Source organism: Pleurodeles waltl, chromosome 8 (genome assembly GCF_031143425.1).
Source record: "Pleurodeles waltl isolate 20211129_DDA chromosome 8, aPleWal1.hap1.20221129, whole genome shotgun sequence".
Classification (NCBI taxonomy): domain Eukaryota; kingdom Metazoa; phylum Chordata; class Amphibia; order Caudata; family Salamandridae; genus Pleurodeles; species Pleurodeles waltl.
The window spans coordinates 311,974,637-311,997,816 of NC_090447.1; the positions used below are offsets into that span (position 1 = coordinate 311,974,637).

The window sequence follows — 23,180 nt, forward strand, 5'->3', positions numbered from 1 at the left end:
CTTGATATTCCTGTAGCCCCCAGAGGAACACTGGAACCTATTAATGAGGTAAGCATGGGTCAAGGTTGTAATGTCACAAGATAACATTGTTGGTTCTGTGCCATTAAGATTCATAAAAAAGAATGAGAAATGTCTATGACAAAACTTGATCCTGGAAGGTTTCATAGGTGATTGAGATGCATCAATGTCACTAAGTAACAACCTAAATGAAGTAGATTGACTCATTCTAGCTATGGCCTCTAGACATTGGGGAATCTATTGTGTGAAGTACCTGTTGTTAATAAATCCTTTTATAAATATGGTGATGATTTAAGGGATCATTCGGGTGCAGCTATAGAATTTATAGTTTGTATAACAGACCAGTGCATTTTCAAATGTTTTCTCCCCTCTACAATTGTTTTTTAAACATGTTATTGCTGTTTACTAGTAGCATCATCTAAAACCTAACATTATAACCCATTTTTACATGGAAACCTCATAGTCAAACCAACCAGGGCTAGGGAATCCTTGTATATCTCGAAACGTATCTATCCTGGTTTTAAACATGTCTCCATACTTTTTTCAGGCACCCCACACCGTTTTGAACTTTTGATGATGGCCTCTGGCTCTATACACTGTATCCTCAGCATTCATGCACCAGTCCAGACCGGCCATCTACTGCTCGAGCAATGGAGGCTAACCACCTACCCATAAGCGGAGAGTGTCTGTTCTGGCCACTGCAAGAGCCACGTTGCAGAACAGTCAAATGTAGTTCCCCCCAGATGCTTAGCATTGCCAGTTTAGCCTTGATGACTACAGTTTCCGTCCTCAATGACTTTCAAGATGCACTGGCCCAGCCACCAATATTCCCCCAGCCTGAGCCAATCCCACAACGTATGCATTAGTGTCCCTTGGCACCCACAGCCGTGTAAACATTTATTATTTTCGGTCTTCACAAACTGTACAGCATTTTCAGTTGTACTTGTCGGAATCCTACTTTTATGACTACCTCGCTGGGGTGGTGGCAGACTTCCCCTAGTCATCATCTCCCAGCCTCCCCAAGTTGCATTCCCATTTTTGTCGCAAAGTGGCAAGGGGTATCTGGCTATTGCATTGTAGTGTTTTATAAATCTGTGACACAGCGTGTCTGTGCAAAGGGGCTATGAGAGCACAGTACTCCAGAAGGGCTTTCGCCACATCCCTCGGATCATTCTTGAATTTTGCTAAGGCATGTTTTATTTGTATATATAAGAAATATTGGCTGTTGGGCAACTTGTACTCAGCGTGTAAGCCTTCAAAGGAGAGAAGACCTTGTGTACCACACGTTTCCTAATTTTGTGATACCAATTAATCCCCATTGTTTTTTTGCCTTCACACTCTCCAATAGTTAGATTGTTTATTAAGCTTTGATAGTGGGGGCATGTCCTGGCAACGTAGCTGAACCCACGTTCTGAGCTGAGTTCCTGTGCCCTCCCTAAACAATCAATAGTCATACCGTACCTTGATGGGTAGAACAGACTGCGATATCCTGATGATGAGAAGGGGACATTAGAAAGTCCAACCAGATATTAGACATCAGACTATTGGGAAGAGAGCAGTTTTGGTCGTGGATGCAGCATCTTGCAGCATATGCAGTGTAACAAGACAGTGCCTGTGCACAAAGAGATCTAGTGGCAGTGGCCGAGCCGGGGGTGAGTTGGAGGGTACCTTCCCCTGAGTAGCGGAAGCCGCTTCAATGCAAAGTGGATTTCAGAGGACACTCAGAAGGCACTGACCCTGCATGCATGTTTGCTGAAAAGGGGACTGCCATTGGACTTCTGCCGCCAAATGGACAACTGGAGGCATAGCAACTGGGGCCTAGTTGAAGGCCTGGGTTGAGACAAACTCCTATAACTACACAGCTCAGAATCACTGGAAGTAAGTGAGATTGGGACCCTAAAGAAATGAGGGAGTAAGTTCCAAGCGTGGAGGGCAGAAGAAAGCCCTGGAATTATTGGGCCAGGCACCTGAAGGGAAACTGATTGAGAACCCTGTCCCACCCCTCTATAACTGAACAATTGGAAAATGATGGCCACATTTCAAGTGCCACCTGAGGGGCCCAGCATAATAAATAAGCCTAAATACTCACAATCAAGAGTGAGCCAGTCCTCAAAGCTGGCTGGGAGAGATAAGGACCACTGATGATGTAGGGCCTAATACGAGGTGTATGACTGGCAAGATGTGAAAATGCAAGGGAAATAGGATCCCTGACTGCAGGGATGGGCTGGTGTCCCAAGGCAGAGGTTGAGATCTTCCAGTAGCAGGCAGGGGGACACCTGACTGCATGGGAAGAGATAGACCCCTGACCCCTGACCACTACATGAAAACTGGACTGAGCTGTATACTAGAGGCACCAGAAGCAACAAAAGCAATGAAGGCACGGAAATTGGCCGCTATACATCAACACCGCCTAAGCCAATGGGGGCACAGATCTCAGTGCCAATAGACCAATTCAAGCTTGCATTGGAGAAGAACATAAACACCAGGGAGGATGAAGTGAACCTTACGTGGGCTGACCTCTACATATTCAGTAAAAGTTCACTAGAAAGAGAGAAAGTTAGACACTGCCCCACAACAGGGATTGCTGGTTTAAAAGCTATGGTGCGATCTGTCTCTGATCAGGCCCGCTTCTTGGAGGACAGACTCGAAGAAGCGGGGGCAGATCGAGGTGGAATAATGTCCCAATTGTGTGGTTTCCAGAGAGGGAGAAGGGGAACAGCCCAGAGAAATTTCATAGGCTAAGAACTCTCTATGACCCACAGGTCTTTCACAGTTTTTTTCTGACAGAGCACAAAGGCCATTGTCCCTGAAATCATCGCCTGCCACATCCTCAACGTCAATCATCTCATCATTCTCAACTACTGAAATAAGGATGCACTCATGAGAATGGCTCTAACAAAGGAGGCCCACGATACGAAGCTGAAACAATAAGAATGTTCCCTGAGAACACACAAAAGGTTTGAAGACTGTGTGAATTCTTTGTGGGTGTTAAGTGCAAAGTCAAACCTATGAACCTGAAGCACATGCTGTTGTTCTCCTCCAAGTTGAGGGCCATCCACAAAGGCAAATCCCACTTTTTACGAATCCATTTGAGGGCTGGGAATGTCTTGAGATGGACAGAAGAACAGACGCAGAGTCTATTTCTGGCGGAGTAGGAAAATCTCACATAGGTGATTACCAAAGAGAAGCGCCCCCTTTGCTAAAAGATATAGTGGATTGCCATGGAATAAAGAGTGAATTGTGGTCTGTCAAGATGGAATGCTGGACTTTGAGTGCCAGGATGGTGAAGGAGCCGAAATGGACACTCTGGGTGACAAAATGAGGACATTATGGAGGAATGAATCAGCTAAACAAATGGCGATTAGGTACTTAAGTGCAAATGATGGACACAAAAGTTATATGGAATAAAAGTGCACAAGCACCAAAATGAACTAATCATTATGTGATAAATATAATATGATGTGCGATTTGTGGAAATGAAGGCAGGGGAAGGATAATAAAATCATGGTTCAGAGCAATCAAGGGATAATTTATCACAAGAGAAGCACACCCAAAGAAAAATATAAACAGTGAGAATGGAAGCACAAACCAAGAATGGGCCCCCAGGTTGAGAGTAAGAGAGAGGAGGACATTAACATTCAAGTCAATGGCTCGAGGGGGCAAGGCCTAACAAAGGGTAGTCGAGGGCCTGACTCTCCAGGGCCAAGCTTGTCTGGCCAGCCAGACTTGGGCCATCCATGCATTAAGTTAGAAGTGACAGCCTTAAGGTGGTCTTCCCCAAATAATTTTACTGCTTGCCTCCAATTTTGCTGAATTTGTTTGTGTTGGCCGAAGGACTCTGTGCACTTGACCAGTGCTAAAGTGCTTGTGATGTGTCCCTAAATCATGGTTTGATTGGTATGTAACCAAATTGCATATTTAATTTACTTGTACGTCCCTACTAAAGTGCACTATATGTGCCCAGGGTCTGTATATTAAATGCTACTAGTAGACCTGCAACCCTGCTTGTGCCACCCACTTAAGTAGCCCTTTATACATGTCCCAGATCTGCCATGGCATCCTGAATGCAGTGTCAAACTGCCATGTCTACTTGGCACTTAAAACTCTTTGCAAGCCTAAACTCCCCTTTTATTATATATGTCACCCCTAAGGTAGGCCGTAGGTAACCCATAGGGTATGGTACTATGTTATTGAAAGGTAGGACATGTGCCTTTCAGGTTTAAGTGTCCTGGTAGTGAAAAACTCCCACATGCATTTTTTCTTCTGTGAAACCTACCCCTCTCAAAGGAGATTATTGTAGATTCCTTATTTATTTAATATGCTGTAATTCATGATTGAGAAGGGGTAGATCTTTCATGTGTAGTACCTATGGAATTGCAGTGCTGAATCCTCTTTAATGGTAAAGTCAGATTTATTGTTACAATTTTGAAAATTACCCTTTTAGAAAGTTGACATTTTACTGCCCTTAACCATATGTGCCTGCAGCCTGTCTCTGATCATTTGTCTGGGGTGGGTGACAGCTGGCATGTGTGTATTCCCTCTAGACAGCCACACAATGAGAGCTTAGGTGTGATTTCATGGGCTCTGATGGGCCTCCTTGCAGGATTGGAGGAAGGATCTGAACACAGCCTCACACTTACACTTGAATAGACTATGTCCTGTCCCCACACAAAGGGCTGCATACCCCCCTGTAGTGAGTCTTGAGCAAAGGCAAGAAAGGGGGACCCCCGTGCACTTTAAAAACACCTTTGGAGTCTCCCCCACCTCAACGGCACCACTGGGTATGGGAAATGGACCTTATACCCTACTACTTTAGTACACTTAGGAACCTGTGGATACCTTGCCAGGAAGGAGGACAGATGTTCTACAAGGACTGCACCTCTGCTGGATTGTTGCTCTGGAACAACTGCTGCCTAGCTGTGCTAACCTGCTGCCAACTGCCTTTCTTGCCTAGGTGAGAAGGGCTGGACCTGCAACTCTCCAAACCAGAACCCAGAGTGACTACAGGGGCCAACTAACTCGTCTCCTGATCTGAAGTCTCAGGGACACAAAATACTTCCAACCAACCAACACTGCAACTGGATTCTGCCGGCTATGAGTCTGACCTGTCAAGTGGTGCCCCAGTGCTGGGCCCCTGGAGATAGATCTTCATGGGTTGCTCCAGCAAAACCACTGCATCTCCCCCATTGCATGTACAGAACTGGTGAATCTCTGCCACTTCGTGGATAAAACCAGTGCACCACATTTGCAACCAGCACTACAGTGTTTCCGTTGGTGCAAGGTCCCTGTTCTCCATCTCCAGCAGCCTTTACAATGGCACCAAACTCGGCATCACACTAACTGCACTCAGCGGAATCAGCGTGTCGCCTCAACATCGATGCAACTGGCACGCGCACATGAACTCCATCACATCTGATCTCCGAAGGAACGGCACCACTACATGGGGAATTTCCAGGCATCTCCTCAAATGCATGGGGAACATCGACACATTCCCTCAACAATGTGGTTCGGAACCAGAGCATTGCACCAACACTAGGACTTAAGGTACTTTGGTTCAGCAGGCCCATTTGGGTCCCTGTGGCTGGCCCGTGCTCCCATACAATGAGCCTGAAAGTTTGACTGTATCTTGGTTTGGCGCAACTGGCTGACACTTCTTGGTTCTAAGCGCTTTTCTACAATGTATTCATAACTTCTACTGGTTGGATTTTTATTCTTTTGATCCTCTTTAATTTATTAAATTAAGTTATATTTTTCCAACAAGGTGTGGTATCTGTTTGTGTGGCATTGTCACTGTTTTACTGTTTGAATTGTTGAACAAATACTTTACACATTGCCTCTTAAGTTAAGCCTGTCTGCTCTGTGCCAAACTACCAGAGGGTGAGCACAGGTTAATTTAGGGTGCATTAGGGTGGGTTTGTGACTTACCCAAACTGAGATTGTGGTTCCTGCCTGTTTAAGGTGCATACATCTGGCAACCAGAAACCCCATTTCAAACACTTTATATCACAAATAGTTTAGTAATTGCACATGTTCAATGCGAGTAAGTAAACATAGGAAGTATTTAACAGTTTTGTGATCCCTAGTTGAGGGGCAGAATGGGGAGAAATTAGTTCAGTGGTGAGCTGAGCGGCTACCCAGGGGAGGAAGAAAGGTTGGTTGGCTCATACACACTGACTCAAGGCTGAATTATATGTCGATGTGCAAATTGACATTCAACATGCACCAATGCTAAGGGAGAGGGGCGATCTGGGACCTATATATGAGGAACAGATTACATGGGGAGGACACCTGACAGATTCCAGTGCACTAACAATGGGGCATATAGATGATGAACATTGTGACTAGATCAATAAAAATAGCCACATGAAATGTTAACGGGCTGAATGGATTTATGAAAGAATATAGGACATGCACAGATGTTTGGGGCCACCATGTAGGAATTGCCCTCCTCTATGAGATGTATATGGCAGATGAGAACGTGAAAAAAAAAAGTGGAGGGCTCAGATGTTTTTCTTCACACACTCCTAATATACCAAAAGGAGTGTCAATTTGGTTGGCACCCGGTGTGGCCTTTCAGCATAAGCATTCACAGGCTGACAGAGATGGAAGATATGTTCTAGTGTACAGAATGCCAAACAAGGTTCAAGTATGACTCCTAAACTTATATGCTCCTTACACAGATCACAGAACTTACTACTCAAAGTTATTAGACATGATACTTCCCTAAGTTGATCTACTTTGATCTGGATGGGTGACTTTAATTGTGTTTTGGATGGGTATATCTATAGACAACCTCACAAGTACCATACGAAGCCTGCAGTGACAGGTACATCATCGGAAGTAATGGAAAGACAGGGATGCATTGATATCTGAAGAACCATGCACCCAATACACAAGCAATACTCGTGCCCCTCGGTGACCCATGGTACATATAGAAAATTGGACCACATCTTGCTGTTTAGGGACTTGAGTGTCAGGGTACAGAGTGCACAATACTTACATAGATTGCTCTCTGACCATTCTCCACTTATGATAGAGTGGGCTGGGGCAGGCGGGGCAGGTGGGGCAGGTGGAAGAGGCAGGTTCCAATCTGGGGCTAAACCCAGAAGCTCTCTGATACCTGTCTTTCCGCACAGATGTTAGGGTGTCACTGGAAGCCTACCTGGAAAATAACTGGGGGTCTACGTATAGAAGAGTGATAGAATGGAAGGCCTTGAAGGCAGTGATAAGAGAGGAATGCATGAGTAGAATATATGGTACAAAACGAGAATTGTAGCATACTTTGACCCAGCAGCAGAGGAGGCTAGCACAACTACAGGCACAAGAATCCATACATCCAGAACAAGCCAAGGAATGATTGGAAGTTAGGCAAGACTCAGAGAAGGTATGGGGTGCAATAGAGAGGTACATTCTGACATAATTCTGATAAATATTACACAGGAAGAGAGATAAATCTGGGAGATTTTTGGCCTGGCTGTGAAAAAGGGAGCCTCCCTTCCCTTTAATACTGACCCTAAATAAACCATATGGAACTTTGGTAGTGACACAAATCGGAATAAAAAAAACTCTCTCTGAATACCTGGCAAATCTGCATAAGAAAATGGTATTTTACTGTACGTCACAAATGGAATGATTCCTGGAGAATGGAACTAGATATGAGAGAGAACGTTGTGGCCACTATGCATGGACTACTCCCTAGAAAACCCTGAGAGCAGATGGCTTTCCTTATGTGTTTTTTCATGCCCCGACCTACTCCTGGACACTTCTGTAGAAGCTCAGAAAAGAAGCACATTACCAGAGCCCATGAGGGAAGCTGTTAGCCCCTCGTGCCACTTTGCACCACATTAGCGGCCTTTTTTTTAACGTTAATGTGGCTCAACAAGGCCAAAATCCTCGCAGCATATATTTAAAAAGTGACGCAAAGCATGTATTGCACCACTTTGTAACCCTCTGCACTACATTATGCCTGACACCAGGCATTTTGTATGAAAAGGGTCATTACCCTGTTATGGGGGTGGGTGTGAAAAAATGATGCAAGGAAATCAAATTTCTTTGCATCATTTTTTACAGCACTTTTAATGTTGGATCAGAGCAGACGTTAAAAGGGGGCTTCCATTATTTATAATGGTCCCTATGTACTCTGCAGGAGTAGCGCCAATATTTTGGCACTACTCCTGCACAGTACATCAATAGCAACAATAAAATGACGCTATTGCCCCCTACCCTGCATCATGATGTGCCGTATCTTAGATACGGCTCACACATGGTGGCGGTAGGGGGGTGCTAAGGGGCGCAAGGAAAGTGGCGCTGCACTAGGTGCAGTGCCACTTTACTTAAATATGCCCCCTCGTTTCTAAGCCTGACAATGACCTAGCAGAGAAATGCTCGTACATACCGCTTTGCATGTTAAACATGGATACAAAAGTGCTCTCTAAAATTCTTGAAAAGAGACTACTGAGGATGGGCAAGAACTTAGTACATGAGGACCAGCTGCACGCTAATTAACTTAAGATGCCTGAGTCATAAAATAGACGCCACATTGAAGATACAAACAAGAATGCATTTGACATCCTCAGTTGATAATATATGACTGAGTTCTCATGAGAATAGGCTTTGGATATAATTATCTTAGTTGGCTTCGACTGCTGTATAAGAAACTCATGGCAAGGGTCATGATATCAGAAAGGTGAAGCATAGAAATGGGTACCGGGCAGGGATGGCCCCTACTACCATTATTTTTCAATCTTGCAGTCAAACTGCCGGCAGTCTGACTGAGAGTAGTAATCAGACCTGGGCAAAACAAACAGGTGACACATTACATAAAGTGCCAGTGAATGCAAATGGTACATTAGTGCACTCAACACTCCCACAGGAACATGGACCCCCTTCTCCAGTAACTCGACAACTTTGTGGAAGCCTTTGGTTTCTGTACTAACAGGAAAACAATTGTCCTATATTCATTTTCAGGCTTGGAAGGGAAACCCAAGGTACAGCTTTCTGAGAAAGGAACTCAATGGGAGCTTGAGGGCTTCAGATACCTGGGGTTTTGGGTTAACTTGTACAGCAAAGCTGCAATATGAATATAACATAGGAATGGTACTGTGGAGGCACAAGGCATCAATCCACTTCCTGAATTCTCTTTCACTCTCTGTTATGGGCTTAGTGGCCAAAATTGTGCTTCTCCCTGATTGCCTATGCACACTACAAAACAATGTGGGGCATATTTATCAAAGAGTTGAATAATTCTGGCACCATGCAGAGTGGCGCAAGAGCAACACAACTCAAGTTAGATTTTTCAAGCCAGGCAAGGCCACCTTCAGTGGTCTTGCCTGGCTTGATAAATCTAGAGTAGTGCAACACAGCGTAAAACCCTGCATTGTATAATTCTGCCCTGGGGAGGCATTCCATGAGTAGAGCATGGGTGTTCCAACATACCCTCCCATGGATTTTGGCACATTCCCAGATTTACCCCTAGTGGTAGACATGGGACTGCATCAAAAACCGATACCTCCCCAGGTGAGGCGTAATGAGAAGAAATATCTTTAGTTCTCCTCGTTACTTCCTCTTTCTGTGTGAGCTGCATTCTGCAGGACACGCAGAAAAAGGAAAATGCCTTTCAGAATTGTGGTTGTGCAGGAAGGTGTCCATTTCAATTCTGGTGCATTCCTGCCCTTTCCCTACCATGCAGCACAGCAAAGTTACTTGGTGCGCTGCAGTATTTAATGACAAATATGCCCCTCTGTTCCCAATCCCACAACCAACATTTAGAGAAATAGACAGTCTTCTGATCTCTCTGGCGTGGGCATGAAAAAGGCACAGAATACTGTTGCATACCCTAAAACTGGACAGAAAGTGGGGTGGGGGGTTAGGCTATCCAGACCATAAGCTCTCCCATAAAGCTAGACAGCAAGGTGATATGAAGAGGGTGGGAAGTTAGGAAAAAGCTGATCAGTGGGCTCTAGTAGAGGAGGAGGCACTCTAAATCTCTCCAAAGAGGGACTTGAACCAACTGAAGGGCACCCCACATGCTATGCAGCATGTGGTAACATCATGAGAGTGCAGTGAAGAGAGTTCTGAAGCAGCCACCCTTCAGTAGATTATTCCAGATAGAGTTCTCGCAACCATTTCAGCAGATATGTGAACGTATTTTGTTAATGGTCTGGAGGGCAAGGGGTGCCAATAATGGGTGATCTGAATGTTGGGGACAGGTCTCTAACTTTCAAAGAGGCCTAACAGTCCTTTGGGGTTGCACATTCATTTTAATTTTGGGTATAACAGAACAAATGGTCCTGCACTCTCTGCCCACTTTACCAGTTTCCCCTCTGGCTGACAACTTTATATATGGACAATGAGTGGGCTTGGGGAGTGTCAATTACAGAAAATGTTATACAGCTGTGTAACATTTTCTGTAATTGATACTTCCATTGCCCATTTATTGTGTATATATAAAGTAATTTGGGGTTGGACCTGTTCGCCAAACTGAGCCAAACAAGGAGATATGGACAGACTTGACGACTAAACTGAAGGCCTCTGCAACTCTAAAGACTTTGCTGGAGGCATGACATGGTAGGAGAATCATTTTATGGATACATAAAACTCTGCAAATGGACACACCACAGGCCCCCTTGAAAGTGAGACAAGCATAGGACTGAGAGCTGCAGGTCTCCCTGAGTGATGCAGAAGGGGAAAGCACCTCTGCACAAATGCAAGAAAATAACCAGCAATACCAGATTTGAACTGATCCACTTCAATTACCTACACCAAACATACTTGACACCCACTTAGTTACACATCATATACTACAAAAGACCTGGAGAATGGCCAAAATGTAGACATAGAGAAGCCACATTCATGCATGTGACCTGGACAAGTAGGATAATATCTGAATAGTGAGGGATGTGGTGACAAAACTCTGACAGGTAACAGACATTCAATTGGAGACAATTAGACATTGTCTAATTGAAAGTAAAGTATCTGTGATGACCCTGTAGAAAGAGCCAGATCCAACAGTGGTACATCCAAATCCAAAATGAGGAATGTGCAACATAAATTTACAGTGCTAGATCTATTCTTGGTAAAACACTGTACAGCAGTATATTGGCTTTCAGACAAGAGACCAACTAACACAGACTTGTAAAATAGTATGTCAGAGTGGACTCTAGCTGAAGACATACATCTGAGAGTGGTCAGAACAGATGAGAGAGCAGTAGAGGAGTAAATCAGCTGGGCAGAGATGATGAAAAAAATGGTAGACACCTTAGAGGACAATGCTGTTCAAGGCACAAGCGTCACATAGAAGTATCCTGGGAGGAGAGGGGAATAGTGTTTGAACATCCCATAGGTTAAACGAAAGAGAGAAATAGAGAAAAAGCAGGGATACACACATGAAATAGAACAGAAGGACACAGCCTCAAGGAGTTGTGGTGTTTTTAAATATACAGGTATAGGTGAGAAAATATATTTGCCAGAAAGATAATAATGAAAGGCAAAAGATGAATGAGAGACAAAAGGTAATAACCTGTGTGTACAAGCTCATTGTTGATAGAACAGGTTGTTATAATGTTTAACTATTGGGAAAAAATCAATAAAGATCTTAAAAAAATAAAACATAATAAATTTGCTGACTGTCCTTGTGGCTCGTACAACAACTGTGTTGCATTCTCGTGGGTATTATCATTTTTTTCTTGAAACACACTGGTTCTCTTCTGAGCGAGACTGTGGATAACGATATAAATATTCCTGAGCCAACATTATCAAGTTCTCTATATTTCTCAAAAGTTGCCCAACAATTGTTCAATGTAGCAATCAAGAAAGGTTTGAATGCTGAACGAGACTCTGGCTTGATTATATTCTTATGCTTGGGGGGCTACTTGCTGGTTTTAAAGTCATTAAGAGAGTCAGGAGTGATCATGGCCTTTCAAACCTAACGGTTTTGGTGAAGCTACCTGTTTATTCAAGTCCATCAGTGCTTCTCCTGGCTGATAAAATGAATATATATATTGCTCCACTTAATAGACAGAGAATTAAGTGATACTCTGATGCTGTAGTTGAGAAGTACCCTATAGTGATCAACAAGAACCGGCCACGTCTTGAAGATCTCAAGTGAAATACGTGATGGTTGGTTATATAATTCCACTATATCTGCACTGTTGAGTACAGTAGGGAACTATCTGACCAAATCTTACTCAGCTCCTAAACAAATTGATCTACTTGGATAGTTTAATAATGAATGACGAGTAGCAAAAAAGACAATTATTTAGGCAGTTAAATGGCATAATTGTTAAGATTCACATTGTCCTGCTCACTACCGGGTTATCTACCTGTGGGACTTTTTTTTTATCCATTTTGTGGCAATCCAAGATATTGCCTCATGAGGAATTTTGGGGCAGCTGTACAAAAAAATAGAATTGTGATTTCCTAATTACGGTTATTACCAAATTGCAATTAGGAAATTGCAATTCCTGATGTAAGAAAACTAAAATCTTTTAAATAGTGATTCCTAGTGGGTGGCAAATCGCCTCACCTCCAGGTCGCCATTTGCGATCCATTAGAAATCACAGCCATCACAGGGATGGTGGCCTGCCATATTGGTGATTGCTTTTTAATAAAGCAATTTTTTTTCACATGTAGCCTCTTTTCCTTATAGGGAAATGGAATGTGCTTCAATAAAATAAAATTAAGTGTTTAAGTTTCACTTTTTAAGATCAGGCAGTGTTTGGTGGGACCACTGCCTGCTCTTAAAAAATATTTGTTTCAACATTCACAAAGGGGAAGAGGTCCCTTGGTGACCCCTTCCCATTTGCGAATGGTTACAACCTTCTTTGAAGTGTTGGTAAAATATGGATGTTTTCTTGCCGTAATTCGGCCTCAAAACATTCCTACATACCACTACGAATCTGTATTTGGAAAGGGTGCCATAAACATGCCTTTTCTCAGTACCGAATCACAATGCTAAATTGTAATTCAGTAACAAGTTACTGAATCATAGTTTGGTATAACTACATTAGCAATTACTTTTTTGCTATATCAAACACGCTAAGTTTCTTTTGTTTTAAGACTCCTGGGTGCCACAAAGTTTCCCAACTATTGGCAAACAATTCTAGCAAAAACCAAGACCTACTGGTTTTGCCCATGCTTGTTTTCTGTTGCTGTTATATGGGCTGCCTGGTGTTCAATGGCACTGGTGGGACATCATTTGTTTTCTTTTTCCATTCATGACAGTTGCCCTTTAATTCGTCTTTGATTCCTGAGAAGCTAATTTTAACTTGTAACCAAATTCTAAAACTCTTATTGCACACATATTTGAGGATGATCTTAGACAGGCAGAAGTCAATATCCTATATTGTGTTGCTCATACAACAAGAATGGTAATTTGAATAATGTGAAATATTGTGATCTCAGGCTATAAACTGATAAAGTCACCAATGCCAGTCAAATACATGGATTAACCATATTCATCAAAGGGCCTTAATAGAAAAAAAATATTATGTTAATTCCTTAGTAAAGTATTTTTCTATATGCTTTACGCTCATTAGGACATGTACTAATTAAAATGGTGTGTTGTGTTGTAGACTGTGGTCAGAAGTCTAACATTCGTGACCGCATTGTTGGAGGTTCTGACTCAGTGGACGGGGAATGGCCGTGGCAAGTCAGTCTCCACTTTTCTGGAGGAGCGTATTGCGGTGCTTCAGTTGTATCCAAGGACTGGCTAATCTCTGCTGCTCATTGCTTTCAAGGTGATAGGTATGGTATCTTTTTAATAACAATACTTGCACCTTAAGTACAAATGTGTGTGTGTATGTTATTGCTGTAAGTAAAAATGATACTTCTGTAGCAGGGTCGTATACTACTCTGAATTAACTTATTTTATTCTGAAATTCTGAAATCTAGGTCCTTTTGCAACGTTCTGGGGATGTTCACTTGAATAGTATAGAGTAATTTTTTCTATCCACTGGCCTTTGCATTATATCCTTTCAGTCCAGCCATAGGTAACGCTTCTTACTTGTAGGAAAATGCATTAATGTTTGCAGTGGAGAAGTGCCCACCTCAAAGGATAAGACCATCACATACCAGATGTCACCCAAATTAACTAAAAAAAACCTGGGCTCAAACTCTGGTAATGTGACACAAAGTAGCCAGACTTAAATTAAAGGCATATGTAGAATATTTAAGCCCTGCATGCACATTAGAAAACGTCTCCTAAAACATAACAAAACTCGACATCCAATTTTAAAATAGAATAAAAAGAGCAAAGTGCCAATGATAGTCTATAGAAGCATTAGACCGAGACCTAGGCGTGGATTTGTGGACTACTATGGAGCTTGGTCAGATACACCAAGTGGACTTGTCCAGGTGAAAGTTAGTAAGCCAAAAAATTTCAAAACATTTCTACATCCCAACACAGAAAGGGACTTTGTCACTTTTTCAGAAGATAAATCCTTGCGTGGACTGCCAGTGAAAGTGTAGCCACCTCTGTGGACATGAAGACTGGGTACTTGAAGCAGGTTGGTTCAGATGAAGCTCTGGAGCTTTAGATATTTATTGATGAAAAGTTTCTAAGCCCCAAGGCTGAATGGGAATTAGTTGGTTTTTTTTGGAGTCACTGGGTGCCTCCAGCAGGATTAAACGGAAATTAAATTCAACACTGTGAAAATGTGGTTGGATACTTTTTCGCGCAGGTCCCCCTGAATCTCTCGAGCTCTGTAGGAAGAGTTTTCTAAAGCTTAAAAACGTTCTCCTGGTGCCCAAACATCCACAGGGGTACACTTCTAAGGTACCCAGTACTTCAGGGGAGGGCACTTAGAGATTTTCAGGGTATCAGGCAGAGACCAAAAGCAGAATGCAGCCCAGGCCCAGTTGCCATTGATCACCTGGAAATTGCCAGAAAAAGGCCTGTTGCAGTTGAATTACCCTTGGACTCCACTCCTTTGTCCTGGGTACACGAGGCAGGAGTCCGGTCCTTCGGGCACTCCTCAGGTCACAGACACAGCAGGAGAAAGGTCCAGTCCTCTTCTGATCTTGAGCAGGCCCAGAAAGTGGTCCAAGAATGGTTTCTTGGGATGCCACACTAATGTTTGGCACCAGCTGGTGGGTGAGGGTGACTCCTGGGCACCGCCTAACCAACAAGGTAAAAGTTCCTGGGCAATCCTCCCTACTTTTTCAGCAGTTCCTGTTTGCCCTAATGCAAAGAATCCCACAATGTACCCTCACTGTCAAAAGATGTCATTTGAAATGTCATGAGTGATACCATCAAAGAGGTCATTGAACAAGTCATGAGCGATGTAATATGTGAGATCATAAGCAGTGCATGGTGTGGGCACCATTTATAGTTATCTCAGTTAACTATATCTGGTAAATTTCAGTGTTTTTTGTTTCAAATTGTATTTTTTAACCAACATTCTCACCTAATCATAACCTCACTCTCCCCTTGAGTTTTTCAGTAAATTTCTAAGTTTTTTTAATGTAAAGATATTATTATTAAATTTTACTATAGCATCACTTTAACCTTTGTTTTTCAGTGAACTTTTAAGTTTAAAAAAAAAATTAGTTTAAGATCTTATTAAAAGTAGTAAATACATAATTCTCTCCTTACTGGGAACCAAGTACCACATTGTAATACTTCACTTTCTAGGATAGCAAAGCAGAGCAGTTGAAGGTCTACTCAGGTAAGCTCGTGTTGACTATTAAACCCCATTTGCTGGCACGCAACATCAACACTTAAATATTATTAGCCAAGCAGTGCCTTTTCCTTTGAAAAAAGAAAAACTATATTCATTACACATGCACACTTTCTACTAAATACTACACATTAAATTAAAATATGAGCATTCATTACATGTAAAACACGTTTAGTGACACCCTCAAACATATTTGACCCCTATTGACTCATGACCTCTATAATAACATTTCCCCAAGATGTAAAATCACAGTATAAGGGAGTGACATTTTAAATAAAGCAGCCCTACTAGTTCTGCCAAAGGGCCACTACATCAATACATAAATGAGGACTACCTTAACTAAGTAGTTATCACATGTTAGGATCCATCATTAAAACCAATAGAATGCAAATGTTATTCAGAGCTATTCATTATTAATAACAAGAATTGCAATGTGTGTCAATACCTCTTTAAATAAAGCATTTTATTTAAAACAACAGCATTAAATGTGTTAGAGTCTTTCTATTGCACTCTTCGGGCCATATAATGCAGCCATAAAACCAACTACAACCTCCCCTGCAATCCTCTGCTGAAGAGCAAATGCTCCAGTGGTCAGGATGCTTAAAGACATCATAAACTTTTCCTCAGGTCACATTCTAAGGGCCCTAGCAAATACAGGGTAACTTTTGATAAATAGTTCCTGGGGGTGTGGGGTGGATGTACTCTCTAGGTATTGTTTTGGTATATATATATATATATATATATATATATATATATATATATATATATATATATATATATAGTTGAGGATATATCAAATGCGAGTTCTGGTATTACCAGGCCTCATTCACCTTCATGGGGTCGGTGCAGGTCACGGCGATAGTGCACATTTTATGATAGAGGCCGTGAGAAAGATCTTTGTAAGATCAAAACACGTTGCCATTTAATATTGCATTCTCATCAAATTCTGGAGTGTGGTCTTTTGGTGCCTGTGTACGAGCGGCAAAACCTTTGCTTATATAAATATACATATATATATATATATATATATATATATATATATATATATTTTCCAAACAAAAGGCGCTGTGTGCCTTCAAACTGAAACCACTTGAGAAAGACGGAAAGTTGAAACGCGTCGTGGTGTTTGGAATGCTTCTCTGTGAATAAATGGAATTTGACAAATTAAAGCCTTGGGGAGTCCAGCACCTTTTGTTTGGAATATTTTGCGAGGGTTGTGGTCTTAACCCTATGTTGGCACCGGCAGTCAGAGTGCTCCACTTTTTAGGCCATTTTGCTGGGATGTATATATATATATATATATATATATATATATATATATAAAGAAACAGCTCCTGCTTGCTGAAAGCAGAGATTTTCTCTCAGATGAAAACATTGCTTGCACAAGCAGGTAACTGCTATATAAAGCAGCTCCCTGCTTGCAGGAGCAATACCGGCTCCCGCAGGAGTCAGGAACCAACTGGGACTGCTTGGGCCTTGAGGCTTCACTCACAGTCTCCCAAAATGTAAAAAAATAAATAAAATCATGGTGGAACTGCAGTTCCACCTTGAAAATTCTCTGATGAAGACGCTCGAGGAACAATCGCATTGGCAAAGTTACAGACAAATAAGGTCAGTGGACAGATTTCCTTGACATCCTCTACGCAGCCGTATAGTAGGAGATGCACTATACATCCAGAACCTGTAGAAGACTTGGGGGGTTATTACAACTTTGGAGGAGGTGTTAATCCGTCCCAAAAGTGACGGTAAAGTGACGGATATACCACCAGCCGTTTTACGAGTCCATTATATCCTATGGAACTCGTAATACGGCTGGTGGTATATCCGTAACTTTACCGTCACTTTTGGGACGGATTAACACCTCCTCCAAAGTTGTAATAAACCCCTTGGTGTATTCGTCAACCCTGTATCCAGAGATGAGAAGTCCAGCGCAGTATGTAACAGATTGCAACGGCAAAAGATTCAGCGTTGCGAGATCGCCATGGAAGGTCCACAGGGAGAGGCGTCAGACAATGCTCAAGCCATGTTGCAGACTGTCCAACAACAAGGCCAAGAGTTACAACAGTTACGGGCAGAGAACACTGCGCTACGACAGGTCTTGTCTTCCTGATCAATGGACATACCACCTGTATCTGCCACTACTCCTTGATATTCTGGAGATCCTCTAAAGATGAAGGATTTTTTGGACGCCCTGACGGTTTTCTTTGCCTTTCGTCCACTCCAGTTTTCTTCGGATAAAGCTAAGGTGGGCTATCTGATCAGCGCCTTGTCTGGTCCGGCGCTTGCTTGGGCGACTCCTCTGGTTTCTGCAGAAGTCCCAGTCCTGGCTAATTATTCCGCTTTCCTGACTCTTTTCAAACAAATGTTTGAGAGACCTGGGGTAGAAGCAGCAGCTGAAGAAGCCTTATGTGACATTCAGCAGGGTAATCAGGATGTTCTGCAGTATATAACCCACTTTAAACAGCTGGCAGCTGAAACCTCCTGGGTGGAACGCACCTTCATAACACTTTTACGCCGAGGCCTGCGTGAAGAAATTAAAGATGAGCTTGTACACTCTTCTCCAGCTTGTTCTTTGAAGGAATTAATGGATCAATCTATGAATATCGAATATAGACTTCGAGAGCGCAAGATGGAGAGACGTAGAACGCAAGCTCCATACCAGTCTGGTACCTTTCGTGCTAGCAGCCGGCGAACGGAAGATATTCCATCCGAAGCCCTGCCAACTCCCCCTGAAGAACCCATGCAGATAGATCTGGTTTGTGGGCCATTGACGGAGTCAGAAAGAGAGGAACGACGGCGAAAGGGACTTTGTCTGTACTGTGGTAAGGCTGGCCACCTGATCCGTAGCTGTCCGGTACGTCCCTCAAGACCTGCGGGAAACGCCAGCTCCCGTCCCCTGTAAGGAGGAAGGAGACGGGAGGAGCTGAAGTACCATCAATATGTTCCTCCAAAGAAAGCATGTCCACCCTGTTTATCCTCTCGGCCAAGTTACAAAGTTCACAAGATCAAGAAGAATACCTTCTGGCTCTCCTTGATTGTCGGGCCAGTGGACTCTATCTGGATGAGACCTGGGCTACGAGTAAAGGAATTCCCCTCATTCTTAAAGAGACTCCTGAGCAGGTTCACACGGTGGATGGCTCTCCGTTAACCTCAGGACCTGTGGTGGCCTCGACTTCTACTCTTTGTTTGACATTTGGGGGGCATCAAGAACATGTTGCCTTTGATCTTATAGCCTCACCAAATCACATCATGATTTTGGGAATACCCTGGTTAGCCCGACACAACCCCTATATCAATTGGGAAACAAGAACTATATCCCTAACGTCTTCATTTTGTCAACAGAATTGTTATTCCACTACTTCTTATTGGACTCCCAAAAGGTCCTGTCAGTCAACTAAGGATAACACTAACTCTATCAATATGATCCAGGGAGTTCCAGATTGTTATCAGGAATATATCAGGATTTTTCAGAAACCTAGTAATCCTATTTTGCCGCCTCATCGCAGTTATGACTGTGCTATTCCTTTAATTCCTCATGAAGTCGTCCCCTTTGGTCGAATGTATTCTCTGACAGACCAAGAAAAGAAGGTGCTAAAGGAATATTCAGACGATAACTTGCACAACGGTTTGATTGCTCCTTCCGCGTCCCCGGCTGGGGCTCCTCTTTTCTTCGGCCCAAAGAAGACCAAGGATCTGCGTCCTTGTGTTGACTTTTGTGAACTCAACAGAATAACGATTAAGGATCGATATCCGCTGCCTTTAATCAGAGATATATTAGATGCCATTCAAGGAGCCCAGATATTTACTAAATTAGACTTACGGGGTGCCTATCATCTCCTTTCGGATCAAGGAAGGAGATCAATGGAAGACAGCTTTCCGTACCCCTTTTGGGCACTATGAGTACCGTGTTATGCCTTTTGGACTGACCAACGCCCCTTCTGTTTTTCAACGATTTATGGATTCAGTGTTCTCTGATGTACTCAACCAATGTGTAGTCATTTATTTGGATGATATCTTGATATATTCCCGTGATCCTGAGCAACATATAAATCATGTCCTGCAAGTCCTGGAAAGACTCAAGAAAAAACAATTGTTTTGTAAACCTGAGAAGTGTGAGTTCCATAAATCTGAAGTAAAGTATTTGGGGTTCTGTATTAATCAACACGGAATATCCATGGATCCTGACAAGGTCAGTGCCATATTAGATTGGCCTTCTCCAACGTCCATTAAGGAAACCCAATGTTTCCTTGGTTTATCAAACTTTTATCGTCAGTTTATTCAGAACTTTGCCCACCTACAAAGTTTCATAACACAAACAATTAAGAAAGAGAACCTGCAGAAGGGTTTCGTTTGGACCAAGGATGCCGAAAGCGCGTTTCAGGAATTGAAGACAGCCTTTACCCAAGCACCTGTGTTGCGTCATCCTGACAATACCAAGAAATTTATTGTTGTGACTGATGCCTCGGACAGAGCTATTGGGGCAGTTCTGCTACAAAAACAAGACAACGATGGACTGGAACATCCTATCTTTTATCTGTCTCATATCCTATCAGAGGCTGAACCCAATTACTCTGTACTGGAATGAGAACTACTCGCGCTCAAAGTAGCTTGTAAAGAATGGAGGCATTTCTTGATGGGTTCCAGAGAGCCTTTTGAAGCCAGGACTGATCATCGTAATCTCCAATGTCTTTGGAGTTTTCAGTGTTGCAATAGTCGTCATACTCGATGGACTTTCTTCTTTAGCCAGTACGATTTCGTGATCACGTACATACCTGGTTCCCAGAATTCAGTGGCAGATGCCTTATCCCGCAGATATCCTGACATAGCCCAGAACTCCTCTCCACCTCTTATTGAGTCTAGCAGAATCATCGGAGCTACTCAATCTTTTCAAGAACGCGTTCATTCCGAGTACCAGTTTCTGTCTGCTTCAGAATTGGATAGAGTGACTCCTTTTTTGCAGAAGAAGGACAACTACTTCTATCATCAACATGCCCTTTTTCTACCTACCAAGAAAGTGCAGACAGAAGCTCTACAAATGTGCCATGATTCTCCTATAGCCGGTCATCGAGGTATCAGGAAGACCCAGGAGCTGCTTCAGCGATCTTTTTGGTGGCCTTCGCTTAAGACGGACACTGAGACCTATGTGTCAGCATGCCCAGTCTGTGCTCAGACTAAGACACCCCGAACTAAGGTGGCAGGTTTATTAAGACCTTTACCAGTTACTTCCGCTCCTTGGTGTACTATATCCACGGATTTCATATGCTCTCTACCTACCTCCTCTGGTAACCAAGTAATCATGGTGACCGAAGATTATTTCACCAAGATGGCCCATTTCTCAGCCTTGAAGAAACTACCAACGGCCCCAGAAATGAGTCGCATTTTTCTGCGGGATATTTTTCGCCTCCATGGTCTTCCGCAAGAGGTCATTTCAGACAGAGGACCTCAATATGCATCACGTTTCTGGAGGGCCTTTTGTGCCTTATTTAACATTGAGATTTCTTTATCCTCTGGTTTCCATCCACAAACTAATTGGCAAACTGAAAGAGTGAATCAAGAACTTCAGCAGTATCTGAGATGTTACTGCAATGCCACACAAAGCAATTGGTCGGAGTATCTTGCTCTTGCCGAGTTCTCCTATAACAACACAATACATAGTGCGACCAAGACCACACCCTTTTATTGTACCTATGGATTTCATCCGAGGACTTTCACTACTGTTTCCCGAACATCCTCTTCTGTGCCTGCTGTCACTTCTTTTTCATGACAGATCCGTCGAATCCAAGGCCTACTTCACAAAACTCTCCTAGCTTCAAAACAAGCAATGAAACAAAAGGCGGATCGTTATCGACAAGCCGCACCTTTGTATCAAGTGGGCCACAAGGTGTGGCTTTCTTCCAGATTCCTACCTTCCCGGTTTTCCACCAATAAGTTCAAGCCATGTTTTTATGGACCTTTTCGGATTTCGCAAGTCCTGAATCCTGTAGTTGTGTGTCTCTGCTTACCTCATACCTGGAGGGTTCATCCTGTTTTCCATGTGTCCCAGTTAAAACTCTTTGTTCCTGATCCATACCATCGCCAGTTCCAGCGTCTGCCTCCTCTTTCCATTGACGGACAGCCTGAGTATGAAGTCCAAGAAATCTGTGACTCCAGAATTTTTTGACGCAAACTACAGTTTTTGGTCCATTGGAAAGGATACCCTCTCAGTGACTGTTCTTGGGAGGATACTTCCTCTGTCCATGCTCCCCGTTTGGACCGCCTGTTTTTTGACAGTCATCCTGACAAACCTGGTGCCTCGGGGAGGGGACCTACTGTAACGCCGCGCTCAGACGCGGCGTCTTTTTCTGTCCTCGCAGATGGAACGCGCTACCGATACTCGGAGCGCCGTTCCCCGCGTTTTTTGACTACACATTCTGGGAAGCATATATTTCGCTCCCGGTCGCGCTACACTTACCTGTAGCCCTTTTTTCTTCTTTTTGTTTTTGGTGGGTTTGTCTGGTCTTTTACCTGTCTCTCTCCATGTTGTGTCCATCTTGTCTTCTTCATGTTTTTGTCCCAGCATGCTCTGTTTTTCTTTTATACTACTTTCTTTTTCCTATACTGATCTATGGGCTCTTTCCCAATTCAAGATGGTGCCCTTTCCTTTTCCTGTAATGTCACTTCCCTTTTCTCAGTATATAAGTCAGTCAGTCTTGTTCCACCTTGCGTTGCAAACACTTCCTTCTGGATGTGCTGTTCGCTCCTTTTCTTTGTTCCTGCTTTTTGCCTTGGGAGATTTTTGCCTGTTCTTTGTTCCTGCTTTTGCCTTGGGAGATTTTTTGCCTATTTTTGTTTCCTGTTGTTTAGTCCTGTTTTTTCTTGTTTTTCTTTAGAAGTTCCTGTTTGAGGTTTTTTTCCCCAGTGTTGGTTTTTTTTCCCTCTGGGACTCCTTCTGGAGGGTACGGTCTGCTTTGGCATAGCCTGTCAAGCGGCACCGTGGCTACTAGAAGGGATCGCCCTTATCTGGGAGTATCCAGAACCTGTAGAAGACTTGGTGTATTCGTCAACCCGGTATCCCGAGGTGAGAAGTCCAGCGCAGTACGTAACAATACTCACCGAAATTAAACCTCAATGGGATGCGTTACATATATAAACAAAGCAGGTGTCCACGTTGAAGCTCCACTTCTGTAATGTACTATTCATCTTAGCTTTGTCCACATGGCCAAGGGAAAGCAAATATGTTTTTTCTGCAATTCCACCTTGAAAGGTTATCTGTAATCCTTGATGGAACTGCTTTTTTTAGTGCAATATCTCATGTAGTGACTGTGACGAGTGAGTTCTTTCTTGAGAGCTGCTGCTGAGACCCAACCCTGCCACGCACCACCTTTGGGGTTGGGTGGTTATAGGTGGAAGGCCCACAGGACCTACGGCCAACCCTCAGGCGTGCACAATGCGGAGTTGAATGATTATAGGGGGTTGGCTGCAGTCCCTGCAGCCAACCCCTGCAGT

General features: G+C 43.1%; 1 protein-coding gene across 1 annotated transcript in view; it reads left to right on the top strand.

The window, feature by feature from the left end:
- TMPRSS7 (transmembrane serine protease 7) overlaps nt 1–23,180 on the top strand; it is a 694,472-nt gene that overhangs the window by 565,732 nt on the left and 105,560 nt on the right. Inside the window, exon 15 of the mRNA XM_069203470.1 lies at nt 13,590–13,761. Coding sequence (XP_069059571.1) covers nt 13,590–13,761 — 172 coding nt within the window. The remainder of the gene's footprint in view (nt 1–13,589; nt 13,762–23,180) is intronic.